This window comes from Parus major, chromosome 4, assembly GCF_001522545.3.
Source record: "Parus major isolate Abel chromosome 4, Parus_major1.1, whole genome shotgun sequence".
NCBI classification, from domain to species: Eukaryota; Metazoa; Chordata; class Aves; order Passeriformes; family Paridae; genus Parus; species Parus major.
The window spans coordinates 7858809-7873026 of NC_031771.1; the positions used below are offsets into that span (position 1 = coordinate 7858809).

At 38.6% G+C, this 14218-nt stretch overlaps 1 protein-coding gene across 1 annotated transcript in view; it reads left to right on the forward strand.

Annotated features, from left to right (window-relative positions):
• Window positions 1–14218, forward strand: part of NAA15 (N-alpha-acetyltransferase 15, NatA auxiliary subunit) — a 37812-nt gene that overhangs the window by 2805 nt on the left and 20789 nt on the right. Inside the window, exons 2-3 of the mRNA XM_015625117.2 lie at window positions 12670–12754; window positions 13598–13702. Coding sequence (XP_015480603.1) covers window positions 12670–12754; window positions 13598–13702 — 190 coding nt within the window. The remainder of the gene's footprint in view (window positions 1–12669; window positions 12755–13597; window positions 13703–14218) is intronic.

Sequence of the window (14218 nt, forward strand, 5' to 3'; positions counted from 1 at the left end):
GCATTTCCACTTACCTGACAAATTCTGAGTTCAGAAGTGTGTACACTTTGTGTGTTCCAACACACTGTAACTAGACTGACCTCTTTTAGTCAGTTTACAGGCATGTGGAGGTTCTGATAGAAACATTTTTCCATTTGAAAGATACTTCACAATTCAGAGTTCCTGTAGTACAGCAGGAAAGGGATCTGCATGATTAGCTTGAACAAAAATACACCCACAGGATTAGCAATCACCATTCTCCTTAAATTTGCACTTCCATTAAAAAAATGTGTCTAGCTCATATAGTTTTTATAGTTTTAACTATTTGCTACTAGGTCTACAAGTAGATGTTCTACTGCTCAGAGATTCTGAGGAGTTTAGACTAAAAATGGATCTCAACATTGGCATATCTAAAATAATCGAGTCCTTATGATTCTTTTGAACATACATAATTTCTAGGTAGTCAAGAAATTACTAGAGAATAATTCAAGTGAGGGCAGGGGGAAGCGTAGAATAGTAACCACAGGACAGTAATGGGTAAGTTGGAATTTTGGTACACAAAAGGCTGGATGCATTATGAGACAATGGAAAAAGTACTTCACTCCATTTCCTTCCACTTGCCCCCACCCTAACTATCAACTATGGAACTAGAAGCTGTAGGAAGCAAGATTGACTGATTTTTGATTAAATATAACTGATGAACAGTCTTTGACGATTCCTGGCATTTTGCCAAATTATTCATTTCTGTATCTGGTTAGGTACAGTTCATCAGTGATGTTCAGTTTTATTTCACAAATCCCAAAGACAATATTCAATTAAGTTTTCTTTGGATGTAGAAGTTAAATATATTTATTGAAAAGGTATTGAAGAAGCATTAAATGCAAAGCTGTTAGAGGTGCCATATATTTTGTGGAAGAGTTTTTTCAGTCCCTTGAAACATCAGGATGAACTTCTTGGAGTTCTGGCAGACTAAGGTGATGCAAATATTTTTCACCATGTGTAGTGAGCTTAGCCTTTAATGAGCAAAGAGGAAAAAAGTCCAAGTCTTTAAGAAGTGAAACATCATTGTATTTTTTGTTGGAAACAAGCAATGCGGTTGTGTGTTTTCAGTCCTTGTTTAAACAGTTTCACTGACTTACAACTCTATTTTGTGCTGTAGAAGTAGTGTACTGAGGAAGAAGACGCCTTATTAGTCTGAGCTGGTGTTTATTGCATTGTGTGAAGATCAGTTAACCTGTTCAGGACTGGGGATTAGCTATGGCCATTTTCACATACGAAGATTTTTCATCTTTCATGTCTAGCAGTTTCCTTAGGCGCTGTGCAGGCTTGACTGGGCATGGCCAGAACCTATGTGCTCCAGTGGGGTATTGCAATAACCAGGGTGTGTGCTGCAGAACAGGGGCATTTCAGTTTCACATGGCCACTTTTACCTTAACATTGCAGAGCTTGAAGGCATTGTCTTTGAGCTGGTGGTCTTCCTTTCCATGCTGGCTTTGACAAGTGGTCTACTAATGATATAGGAACTTCCTGGTGATAAAATGCCTGCTGAACAACCTCTCTTCAATGCCTCTGCTGTAAATATGCCGAGTTCCTTGTTCTGGGATATCTTCCTGTTTCTTCATTCCAGAATCTGCTCCCTGTCCCTCCACTTTGAAACTAGACGGACCAGTGCTTCTCCTTTACTAAGCTTTGATCAGCATAAATTCTTTTAAAACAATGTTGTGGCCACAGAAATTCAGGTGCTGACATTAAGATTGCTGAGGTGACAGACTTGGAGATCTCCTCTTAAGTCATCATAATTGAAGATTAAAGACTTGATTTCCAGAATTTCACTTTTACCAGTAATGAAGTAAATTAGTTTGTTTTCAATCACTGTTGCATTTGCATGGCTGTACAGTAATCAAGTATGCACACCACTGGAATTTTACTGTGTACTGTCTTCCAATTGAAATACAGAATTGCTAACAAGGTTGTTCTAATAACTTGTCTGTTGAAATGTCAATCACTTGGTTTTTCTTTGCCAAGAGGAATACCCTGCTTTGTCAGTAGTAGTAGGAAGAAAAATAATATATTGGCAGAAACATTGGCATGGAAGCACAGGATAGACTTCCTGCTTTAAGCAGAATCACTGATCTTATTTTTCAGAACTTTTTCTCAAAGCTGCTTAAGAAATTAATTACTGTTTGTGAGTTTAGGATGCCATTGAGAATTCCCTTGAGCAATACATATGTTACTAAAGCCTGTTCATGAAATTAGGCCATTTTGTCACTGGTGCTGTCAAAAATTGTAGAAACATGATTCTACAAAAGACTCATTAACAGAAACATCCTCATTTGTAAGACTATAGCTAGTCTTATATTGTTATGGCTCTAGATACTCCTAATTGAACCCAAAGTGGTTTTAACTGGGGCAAGGGACATAATTCCATTTATATGCTTCTACTCTTTATTTTCGTTAGAATTTGATGAAACTGTGTTTACTTCTGTTTTTGAAAGGTTTTCTTAATGAGATTTTGTTGATTGCACTTTTTCTGGATGTCTTGGGTTTAAATCTCTAGTCTGCAACAGCACTGTGTTAATGCAAAGGGCGTGGGCATAAGGAATTATACAATCTGTGATTTTGCTGATAGGGAATTGTGGAATTAGAGAAAATTAACAGTTATTCATTTCCATCCTTAAAAGTGAGGTTAGTGAGACTTGTTACAGGGATTTCTGTTTGCTTGTGTGATACCACAGAATCAAGTTAGCAAACCTTGTAATGTTGAAGAATATACTTTTTTATCTTAATAGACCCATTTATCTATTTTTCAATGCTCAGTGCTACCAGACCTCATCTTGCATACCTCAGTGCTAAGGGTGAGGAGGTGTAATACATGGGTAGAAAGCCAGTAGTTTCACTGTGCATCTTGGACTATTTTGTGAGATATGTGGACACTTCAGCTCAGGTCTGAGTCCAGAACAACGAAGGCTCCTTTAGACATTTTTAACCCAGATCTTGGAATTTGAATTGATACACTTGGTTGTTTCAGATAATTGTTGAAAACCAAACATATCCTGTGCGTACTGGATCTCTTTGTGAGGTTACAGTCCGTTTCTTGATGAGTCCAGGGGTGAATCCTGAATGTAGGGATTCCAGGGTCATAAACAGAAGTCAGCATTTTTTAGTTGGCAGGGCCAAATTCATGGTAATTCTCCCCAAGAAGAGATTGACATAAGCAAATACAGGCCAACAGATCTGATGTTGAATAATGTGGGGGGGTTTTTTCAGCACATCTATCTTGAGTAAGTGAGGATTTCAAGTCTTCTAGAAGAGCTGTAGTTAACTATTTTTCAGCCCCCATTTCCAGATAAATTTTGTTAAATAATATAATAAATAATAATAAATAAATAATAATGAGACCAATTTAAAAGCATAGATAGACATGGCATAGATTTTTTTTTCTTCTGCCTTAGTATTAAATGAAAAGGTACACATATTTCATATATTCTTCCTAATTTGAATTGCAGCTTTTTCTGTTCCTCTGTTTGTATGCTACCAAGCACTGCTAGTTAGGAAGCAATCAGTTACTTTTCCAAAAGGAAAGACGTGCTGTACAGAGGAAGATTTCTTAATCCCTTGAACCAGGCAATTGCTGAAGCTGTTTGTTACACTGATCAGTTCAATTAATTAGCACTTCAGAGCAGTGAAAAAGAATAGTTGGTTTCAGTTGGACAGCAGAAAACTGCAAGTTTGCTCCAGAGTTTTTCAGCATTAACATAGCTGCAAGATTTGTGTGGTTTCTTCAGTCCTTGGGTTTATACATCTTGTCTTTGTCATGAAATTGAATTAGTGTGGTGGAATATCTTTTACCTGGAGCTGCTGAGCTGTTCGATGTGGTTAATGCTTGAAGGGCCCACTGATTCTTAGTGAGTAGTAGCTCCTAATGCTTCCAGTTTTCAGAATCTTCTTTACTGCATTGATCTTGAATTAGTGCATCTTAGTGATTTGACTTGATCTCGTCTACCTGTAGAGAGAGGAACTGTGCTGGAAAACAGCCTTGAGCTGCCCAGCACCTTAATTTACTATCTGGTAAGTGCTGCAGCTGAACTGTGCTGGAAGAAATAGACAGAATCAGAGTGGCAGATACGCATATTCTGCACTGTAAATGCACACCTTAGGTATAGCCAAGGTAAGGATTCCAGTGCTTCCCACTGCCAGTGGTCTCACAGCATCGTAGCTGCCATCATTGCCATGGGATGCCCCAGGTGTACATCCATGACTGCCACCAGGAGAAACTGTGGGGTCCCCTAAGAGCACACTGCTGTAGTTGAAAGGGTTTGTTGTAGAATCAGAATAATTTGGGTTGGAAGGGACCTTTGAAGGCCATCCAACTCCTTGTCTACCATGGATGGGCGCAAGCCTCAAAACCCTAGGGAATAGGACATCAGTTTCAAATCTGTGAATTGTTTTCTTTGAGCAGCCCCTTCATTGTACTTCTTCTTGGGGACTTGCAGATGCAAGTAGAACATTCACCGGTGACCATGTGTAGATCAGCTGCCCTGGTAACTGTTCTATATGATAGGGAGTATTCTGCAATACATTTCCTGTGACAATGACACTGGCTATGTCACTTGCTGAGGGAAGAGGGGCTGAGTACAGTGAACTACAGAAAAATTAAGTTTGCATCTCTGTTGTCTTTTGAAGTTAAATTCCTTTACACTCATTTGGTGAAGAAAATAATATACTTCAGCTGGTCTGTCATAGCATTGACTAAATCAGGATGCTTGCTTTGACAGCATTACTTGTGAGTGAGAAGTGATTTCCTGTGGGGATTTTGGTGGGGCTTTTTGGTTGGTTGGTTTGGGTCGGTTGTTTTTAAGTATTGGGGCATTAGGTAGCTTAGATTCATTTTACTTCAGTTAAATTGCAGATGTGGGGTTTTAGGTTGGAGTAAAAAGTGTTGACCTGGTAAAACACAGAGTCTTAGAAGAGAAAATAAACAGTTAAAAGTTCTTCATACAGTTTTTTGTAAAAATCTGTTTCTTTAATGGAAATTGCACACACTATTTTTGGTTCCTGTTCATTTTCAAAGGGCATAACAATTGGTAATGTGATTCCATCCCACCCACCTAGTTCTGCTGTATCGATTTTATTCTCACACTGCTCTTTCTTATAACTTGCTGATTCAAGTAAGAATAAAAAGAAAGCAGTCAATAATGCCCCAGTGCTCCCACTTGTGAGTCTGGGGAGTAGATGGTACCTCTTCTTCTTTGATAATTACTCTTGAGGAAAAACCTCTAGTCTTGCATGCTTCCAGGTGAGATGACAAAGGTGGTTTCTCCTTTATGTTGGTCTTCTGTGATTGTCTTCATCTTGCTCATAAAACACTTTTGAGTCTGCTTCTCATCTGTTCAATCAACTGCAAAATTCAGGTTGGATAGATTCCTATGAGACTTTTTGTTTTGTTTTACTGCTGAAAATTAGTTTTAAAATACTCTTGAATCAACTAGGTTTTACCTATGTATTTTGTCAAGCGTCCCTGCTTGAAAGGGAGTTTTCTGTGTTTTGTGGTGGTTGAGGTGATTCTTTGTGTAGGTTGACTGGTACTTGGTGGCAGTGTAGATTCACTGTGAAGCTTCTAGTCAGTCTCATGGTAACTCCTGGTGTTATGCTGAGCTGGAGCTGCTGAGCTGATGTTAACTGATGTTACTGATGTTACTGAACATACAACACACTTCAGTCTGCAGTGTAGTTATTATAAAAAATCTTACAAATAGCACATTTAAGTCTGGATGGCTATTAAATTATTTAGCTTAGTTATTAAATGCTTGCAAGACGTGAAGACTGCTTTGTGATAAGAGGATTTGTACTCCTGGGTGTGAATAAGTGCAAAATATTTAATGTATAAATGGCAGAGTCCAGTCTGCTGTGTGCTGTGTATTTGATCCTGAGGGACATACCTGCATGTCAAAATGCTGCACTTTACTCTTATCCTTTAGTTTTAGTTGGAAATACATGTATTTGACCATAAAATGTCTCGTTTCAGAGGGAAGAATTACTTGGGAGTAAAATATGCTGCCTGCTTATATATAGCTGTTGTAGGTTTGCTGCTGGCCAAACACCAGTGCATCCATGAAAAATCATTCACTCATTCTCCTCTTCTATGGATTAGCAGAGGAGGGGACAAGAGCAATTGAAAAGGACTTCATGAGTTGATGTTAGAATTGGGAAGAAACATTTTAAGGGCAAAACAGGCTTAAAACTTAAAGTATAAAGAAAAAAAAAATAACAACAGACTTAGAAGAGGATGAGAACTAAAAGAAACCTTTACAACACCTTTTCCCTCTCCCATCCCTTCTTTCCTTCCTACCAACAGTCCAGGGAGAGAAAACATGGGGTTTTTAGTCAGTTTGTCACTTCCAAACAATCTTTCTTCAGTTTGCTCTGGGAAAGGAGTCTCTTTTGCTATGTCACGGGGCCCTTCCGACAGGAGGCAGTGTTCTGTGAACTTTACCAATGTGGTTCTAATTTTCACAAGCAGCAGTCCTGCCTGATCCTGCTGCAGCATGAGTTCTTCCCACATGGCAAAGCAGTACTCCCACAACTGTTTTTTGTGGGCTATTTGATCAATGGGGTACACTCTTCTAAGGATGAGCTGTTCTAGTATAAAAGCAAAAGTCTTCTTCCTATATCTTTAGAAGCAAGGGTTCTCTTTCTCTGTTCAAGCCTCTCATCAGTTCACAGCTTCTCAGCATCCACATGCTCCAGTGTGAGCACCTTTTATACACAGGCTGTGAGTGAATTCTGCATCCCCCCCATGCACTTCAGGAATTATAGGAAAACAGTTTGCTGTATTACAGTCCTCATCATGGCTTGTAGAAGATTCAGCTCTGACGTGTAGCTCCTCCTCCCCCTCCCTGTTTTTCACCAACCTCATTGTTGCCATGTTGTTCTCCTCGCGTGTTTTCGCGTTTTTCTTTTCTGCGACTTGGGAGGAGTGGTGTTTGTAGATTTGTTTATTCTCAAATTCTGTCAATTGAAATGTTTATATATATACAGTTCTGCAGTACTGAAAGGCTCATCTTGTCCAATCTCTGCATCAGGGAATTGCTCGCCATGCCTCTCGCTGCTGGTCAAATGGTATCCACCAGCACCGCGCAAGCTGCGCCGGCTGCTGGCTCCACTCAGCACCTCTCCTCATGCGGGACACCGAAAGGAAAAGCTGGCACTTCTGCCCTTCTGCTAAAAGCGGCTAAGCAAATAAAGTCCATTGCAAGCCACCGAAATAGCAGCGGCCGCCCCGTGCTAATGTCGGCTGCGCAGCCACTCCCAGCCGCATTGAGCGCTCTCGGTACTAGCCTCGGCCATGTGGCTGCTCACGGCCCCCGGTGTCAGAAGCCCGGCAGCCACGCTAGTAGAGGTACCAGGGCCGGGAAGGGCTCCTGTGGCCCCCTCCAAGGAGAAGAAGAAAGAGGAATGGCCTGCTTTTTTTCCTTCTTACATATGTAATCACAGAAGCGTTGCTAACTTCTCTAATTGATCCAGACAGTATGTCAGTCGTCAGAGCCAGGATTGGTTCTGCTGGATACAGTAGAAATTTGGGGTAGCTTGCTTTTTTTTTCCCCCCCCCAGAAGCAGCCTCTGTGTCTTCCTCTGGCACTACTAAAAAGCCAGATTGTGTTAACCTAATGCAGCAGCAAACAATTGGAGAGCCTAGTTGTGTACATTTCAAAAATACAAAATCTCTAAAATGCTCTTGTGATAAGGTATTTGTTTATACAATATATAAATAAAACAGTGCTGAATTGCTTGGATAAAAGTAAATTCTGCTATTGTAAGAAGCTCTTAGTGCTACTGTAATCAGTAGCATGGCCCTTGAAATAACAACCCTGTGGTTACCTTGTTCAAGTATCCGTGTCAATGTACGCTATCTGTAGGTTTGGCAGCGAGGTTTTCGGGAGTAGATGGGGCAGATTGAAAAATGGAAAGCTGGGGCAAGGGGGGAACAAACTCCATGTAGCCATGAGCTGTGGCTAGATGTAGGTAAGCTTAAATAGCGGGAGTCTTTCCACCTTTCCTCATGGCAGCTACCAAAGAAGAAATGTGGAGGAATTTATTCACATGTGACACAATGAGCCATGTGCCTATGTAAGGAGTCTGCTGGCCAGAGACTGAGTCTGCACAAATGCTTTTATACACTTCAGAGAACATCAGAATACAAGCCCTCCTTCCACCTCAGATGTGGAATTCTAGAGAATATGAGCAGTCTCTGTTCCTTAAAATTTCTGTGTCTGTCTAGTAATTGCCATGAATTCTGATCCATTGAATAAATACTTGGTGGTGGGAGAAGCAATGCAAATGCAAATTGTCACTTATCTCCTGTTGTCTTGCACGATTTTGAAGGGCTCATACTTTACTCATCTTACTAATTTTTTATAGAATTGTATTAAAGCAGATGTTATTTCCTTGCTAAAAAGATAGAAAATTAGTTAAGGGGTATAAAAATAATCTTGGTGTGTTTGGAATAGGTTGCAATTCTGGCCATATCATGTATAGAAAAGCTTGTTAGAGATCTTTAATATTTGCTAACTTATTAAACTAAAAACTTCTAAGGGCAGGAAATGTGTAATAGATTCAGTACTGATGTAGAGTCAGATTCTGTTCTTCTGAAGCATTAGTCTTCTTAACCTCACTCTTCTAAAGTTCAGCTTTTTATGTTTTCTCATTGCACGGTGTCACAAATTTTAGCTGCAGCACTTGTCTGTCAGGCATCACAAGCGTGCTCTCACTGCTGGCTTTGAAGTTTATATGTGCAGGAATTTTGCTTAGTACAGGCAACTGTGCTCTTCCAGCCATCTCTGGAACAGAGAATGGTATTACTTCTGCAGAGCATCTGTCCTAAAGCAGAGGTTGGAGTTCTGGGAATGGCTGCTACAAGCTATTCATCTGGAAGGAAACAAGCTACCCAGATGAATAAAATTCCTGTTTCCAGAAAGCCTGTATCTTTATGTCCTGAGAATACTTGATATGTCACCATTCCTGCTTCTGTGATTTATTTTTTTTTTAATTTTTTTTTTAAATTTAAATTGCTGGTGTTTTTGTCTTCTTATACTCAGAAATTACTTACTTGCTTAGGGATCTTCTTTCCCAGGCTGTGTACATATTTTCTGTCTCCTTTTTATTAAAAGATTTTTGTTTGATTTGTCTGTTCCTTGAAACTATAGGCTGACTGAGGTTTGTACCAGCCATGGTTGCAAATGCTTCATCCTGACTTCCTTCTGTCTCAGTCATACCTTAATTTAAGCTTGTTAGCCCATAATGTCTCTGGAGAATGAGGTAAGTATGTGCAAAGTTTTAGGCAGGGGAATCTCAATGGTGTTGGGCCCACTTTGAGGAAGCAACCTCTTCTTTTCTGAAGAACTAAATATGACCTCAGTTTCATTCATTCCCTTCCTTCCATTGTCAAAACATAGTGTATACATAGAACACTTACACAGAGTAAGGAAACTCATAAAATAACACAATTTGAAATGTTTTCATTAACAGAATGAAATAAGCCTGAAAGTATTAGCTAGGAAACTTGAAGAAATTGTATACAGGAAATCATTCCAATTTGTCTTGATCTAGAAATAACCTGTCAAAGGAAACCTTTGATAATTCACTGAGGGGTATAAATAGCCATGTCTATATACAAAGCTATATTCTGGAGATAAAAGTATATCCAGATTGTTTCCTGATAATTTGTTGGCCCTATCCAAGTTGTTTCTGGGTTATGAGAACCTTTCTGTAGATGTAAGTGGATATTGACTTGTAAATCTTTCCTCCATGAAGCCTAAAGGAAGAATTTGTTATATTTCTCAGTGAGTTTGCTCTGTTCCAAACTACCTTGCATTATAAGCTCTGTGTCACGCTAGAAAGTTTTATGTGCAAATATTTCCTGTCTCTAGCATATATCCCATCTTGGCATATATGACTTTCCCAAAACTTCAAGGTGAGAGCCTGGTTGTTACAGTCTATTAAATGGAACCATTTAGTGATAAGATTTCACATTCAGCCAGCATTTGAGCGAGCTGTACTCAAAGCCAGACTGCAAAACCCCAAAGTGCCCCATCTGCTTGTGACAGTGCCTTAGTTACACTGCAGACACATTCTTCAGTTCCTGTGGCTGCACCACTTCTGTTTCAGGTTCTGCTGCTTTCAAAACTACCTGGGTGGGGGCAAATGGTGGCTCTACTTTTCTGGGAGGAGGCCTGGTTAGTAACCTTTATGACTGATAGTTTCAATTAAAAAAAAAAGTCTGTAAGCTCTGGTTGATTATAGTGCCTCAGCCAGCTACTTGAAAGCTGATAATGACTGGAAGGTGTAAGTAATACCCAGTCAAGTTTAATAGAAAAAAAAAAAAAGTTGCCTGTACAGATTTCTTCTTACCTAACCATTAAAACTTCCTTTTGCTACGTGCTTGCAGTGCTGACTTTTCCTGTCCTTGATGAACAGAGGTAGTCGTCTTTTGGAAGTGTTCAAAGTCAGTGTTGGGTGGGGCTTTGAATAACGTGGTACAGTGAAAGGTGCTTGGCGGTGGGGTGGATGGAACTAGATGGTCTTTGAAGGTCTGTTCAAGTTGAAACCATTCTAATTCTTTTGTTCCTCTTTGAGTACATCTTGCTGTCTGGGCATCTTCCTCCTCCCTCCTTTTCCATGTGTTTTGGTTTGAAAAGACAGGTATTTGCTAAGGAAGGTAGTTTCTTTTGAAATTGAAAATGTAAACTTGTCTCTGAATTATTATAATTTTGAAATTAAGAGGCTCTTAGGCAAGGATATAGGAGTAGGAATAATAGTTCTTTACCAATATGTATAAAAAGCCCAAAAAACTAAACTACACCTTAACAGAAAAATTAAAATAAAATGTAGTAGTACAAAAACCACTGACAAGACTACAACCTGTTGGTCAGGTTGCTAGTTAAGTGGTGGCTGTAGTCTTCTTGGAGTGACAGACGTGGTTCTCCTGAAGCAGTGATTTTGTAGAAGGGTGTAGTTTTTTTCTGAAGGTTTAGTGGTGATGCAGAACAGTCTGGTCTTCTGGGGATCTAGTGGAGAAAGACTGAATGTGGTGTTCTATGTCTCAGATTGTACTGAGGTAGGAATGCTTGGCCCCTCCCCCTGGGTGGAGCATCTCACAATGGGATGACGCAATTTTATCAGTCATGCCGTGAGACTCAATGGCCCATTAACAGAAGATATCCCCCTGAAGGGAGGATGGGTCGTGGAAGAGATAAAGAGCACTGCCCTACCTGGTTTTAACAGATGGTAATAGAATACATACATTTGGTTACATCTTGGATTGCAACCGAAGACAGCAAGCAATTCCCTTTCTCCTAAGGGTGGTGACAATGGGGGGGGGGGTGACATAGGTGCTTTGTGGTGCATTTTGGTCTTCAGTCATATATTTTCAACTGTAAGACTTCAATACTAGGAAATAATAAAACACAGTTGTAAATATGCCATTTTCTTTTTTAAGCATTTCCCCTAACATTAATTAACTTTTAAAAGTTTTATTTTTAGAACCTTCTGCTTGAACATTCTAAACCTTCTTGGGTCTGCCTTTCCTAAATATTTTTGTTGAGAGTGGTTTGAGGACACGTGGTGTCCATATGTGCTTATGAATACTCTTGGATAATTACTTTGGAGCAGCATGAGGAAAGGTGGAATCCTGAGCAACAACTTATTTAGAAGGACTTAAAAGCTCTCAGCTGTACCCAATTTTTACACCCGTGTCAGCTGTCCTGCCACCGTAATGGGTTGACCAGAGTCAGTGAGGTCCTGTTATGAAGGACATTGTAATTAATAACAGGATTAGTAGGATTTGGGTTGGTGCTCAGTGTGTGCTTCTGTACTCCTGGGCTCATAAATGTTTATTTCATTACGATAAAATTAAATGTAAGATGTTCTAAGCATTTGCTGAAGTGACCTGAAATGTATGAATTGGTGTTTATACTGTTACTTTTTTTTTGCTTATATTTAAATATGAGCACAAGAAGTATTTTTACATAAATAAAATAATAAACCTGGCTTTGAAAGTTCATACTGTGTGCTGTTGTGCATTGCAGTCATCTTGCATAATGAATGAGGCTCAGACAAAAGAGTTGGACCAAGAAAACAGGAGGGGAATGTTTAAATTTCCAGTATGGCAAGATAATGTTACTATATACTAGTTTTGAACATTTGGGTGTATGAGATACATGTTGTAAGCAAATTATTTTAAGAGGTTGCTTTCAGAGATAGTTTAAGCCAAGTTCCAATGATTTATGTCTTTCCAGCTTGTATGCTTATTGGTCTCATGGGGTTGCTATTCAGGATAATTGGCCAAAGTGGGTTCAGTGCTTACCACCAGTTAAAACATAAGGTTTGCTTTTATATTAGGGAAGAGTTGAATCTCTTTAGGCACTTAAGCTTCCTGTGGTGTCTTACCTTTGAATCTGCTTTACAATAATTTGTCTTCACTTACACATTCAAAATCATGGTGTTCCTATTTTTTTTTTCTTTTTTTCCCTGCCAATAGAAAGACTTTTTAAACAGAGGAAGCTCAATAAACAGAGTTCATTAAAATATTAGTACATTTTCTAAAAACTGTAGCTGTACTGATGCTTAATTTCAAGCATACATAAATACTTCCACTCAAAATTTTTTGAATAAACTTACTTTGTTCTTCAACAGAGGTGTTATGAACATAAGCAGTACAGAAATGGGCTGAAGTTCTGTAAACAGATCCTTTCCAATCCCAAGTTTGCAGAACATGGAGGTAAGTTTTCAAATGCCATGTGCTCTCTTTCTCACTGTACTTTACAGTAGAGTAATTATTTTAATGTTTTATACCCCTTCACCACTAATTTTTGCCAATAAAGTAATAAGAGCATCCAGAAACATGCGTATTAAGCACTTACTGTTGGTAAGATTTGTCATTTTAAGGACTAATCTTGCCAGTAGTCATAGCTTCCCATCCTTTATCATTCTAGTCTAAGATTCATGGTGCAAGTTTTCTAATACAAGTATGCATTAGTTAAATCACTTTTCCTGGGAAATTGATATTCACTCACATGAAAGTGAAAAACAAAAGGAAGAGGCTGAATATTGTTCAGTACTCTCTCAGCTCTGTGGGCTGCTACTTTTCTGAAGGAATAGTCTTATTTTAAAAGAAAGAGGTATTTATTCCTTTGCTGTATTTTCAGTCAGCTCTTAATTCTGAGTTGAAAGTCTCTTTGCACTGTTCGGAAATGCTTTATGGGTTTTTTACAACTACTTTGGTATGGGTAGATATGTAGAAATATCAGAGTTGTGAATAAATAGTTGAGTAGTTGAAAGAAATCTCCAAATGCTTGTAGACCAGGCAGGTTTAAAATAAAACATTGCTTCATATTTTGATGGAATTAATAGAAAAGGTTTATTGCAATGTATGTTACTTAAGTTGAATGTATGTTATACTTAAGTGAAAAATCTGACAGTAGAGTTTTCCATGTGAGAAAAGAATGTGAAATCTTGATCTTGAATCTAAATTTGCATTTATACTATGTTTAGGGTTATATGGAGCTTGAAACCCATGGAACTGAATAACTAATACTTAATTTATTTTTTTTTTCTTTTTTAGAAACCTTGGCAATGAAGGGACTAACACTGAACTGTCTAGGGAAGAAAGAGGAAGCTTATGAACTTGTGCGCAGAGGCCTAAGGAATGACTTGAAGAGTCATGTCTGTATCCTTTTTGGAATAGGGCTTTTACTGATGAATTTAAAAGGTGATTTCTGCAACTACTTGATTTATGGAGTAGCAATAAAAGCCAGTTTAAACTTCAAACTGGAAGTTCAGAATTTTCATTTTCCAATAAATATTTTGTGTAAGGTATCTAAAGAGGAGATGCTTTGCAGTCCTTGCAGTCACAGTTAGCTCACATATTATTCTGGTATACATTATGTATTTTTTATGATTAATCTGCAGCTATGAACTGATAATGAGCATTTAAGCATGGGATTTGCTTTGGAAGCATGAGTAGTTGCCATTACATTGTTAAAGACTGGTCATACACTTGGAGTGTAGTAAGTATGAGCACTTCAGTTGTCTAAAATTGTGTTTAAGTAAGCCTGATAGTGTTTTCAGAGATCATGTTACTTTATTTTCTCCCCCAGTATGTGAAAAGTAACACTTACAGCGTATTATATAGATTGTATACATATAACTGGCAAAGTTCCAACAAAAAATAATTGTAATGTTC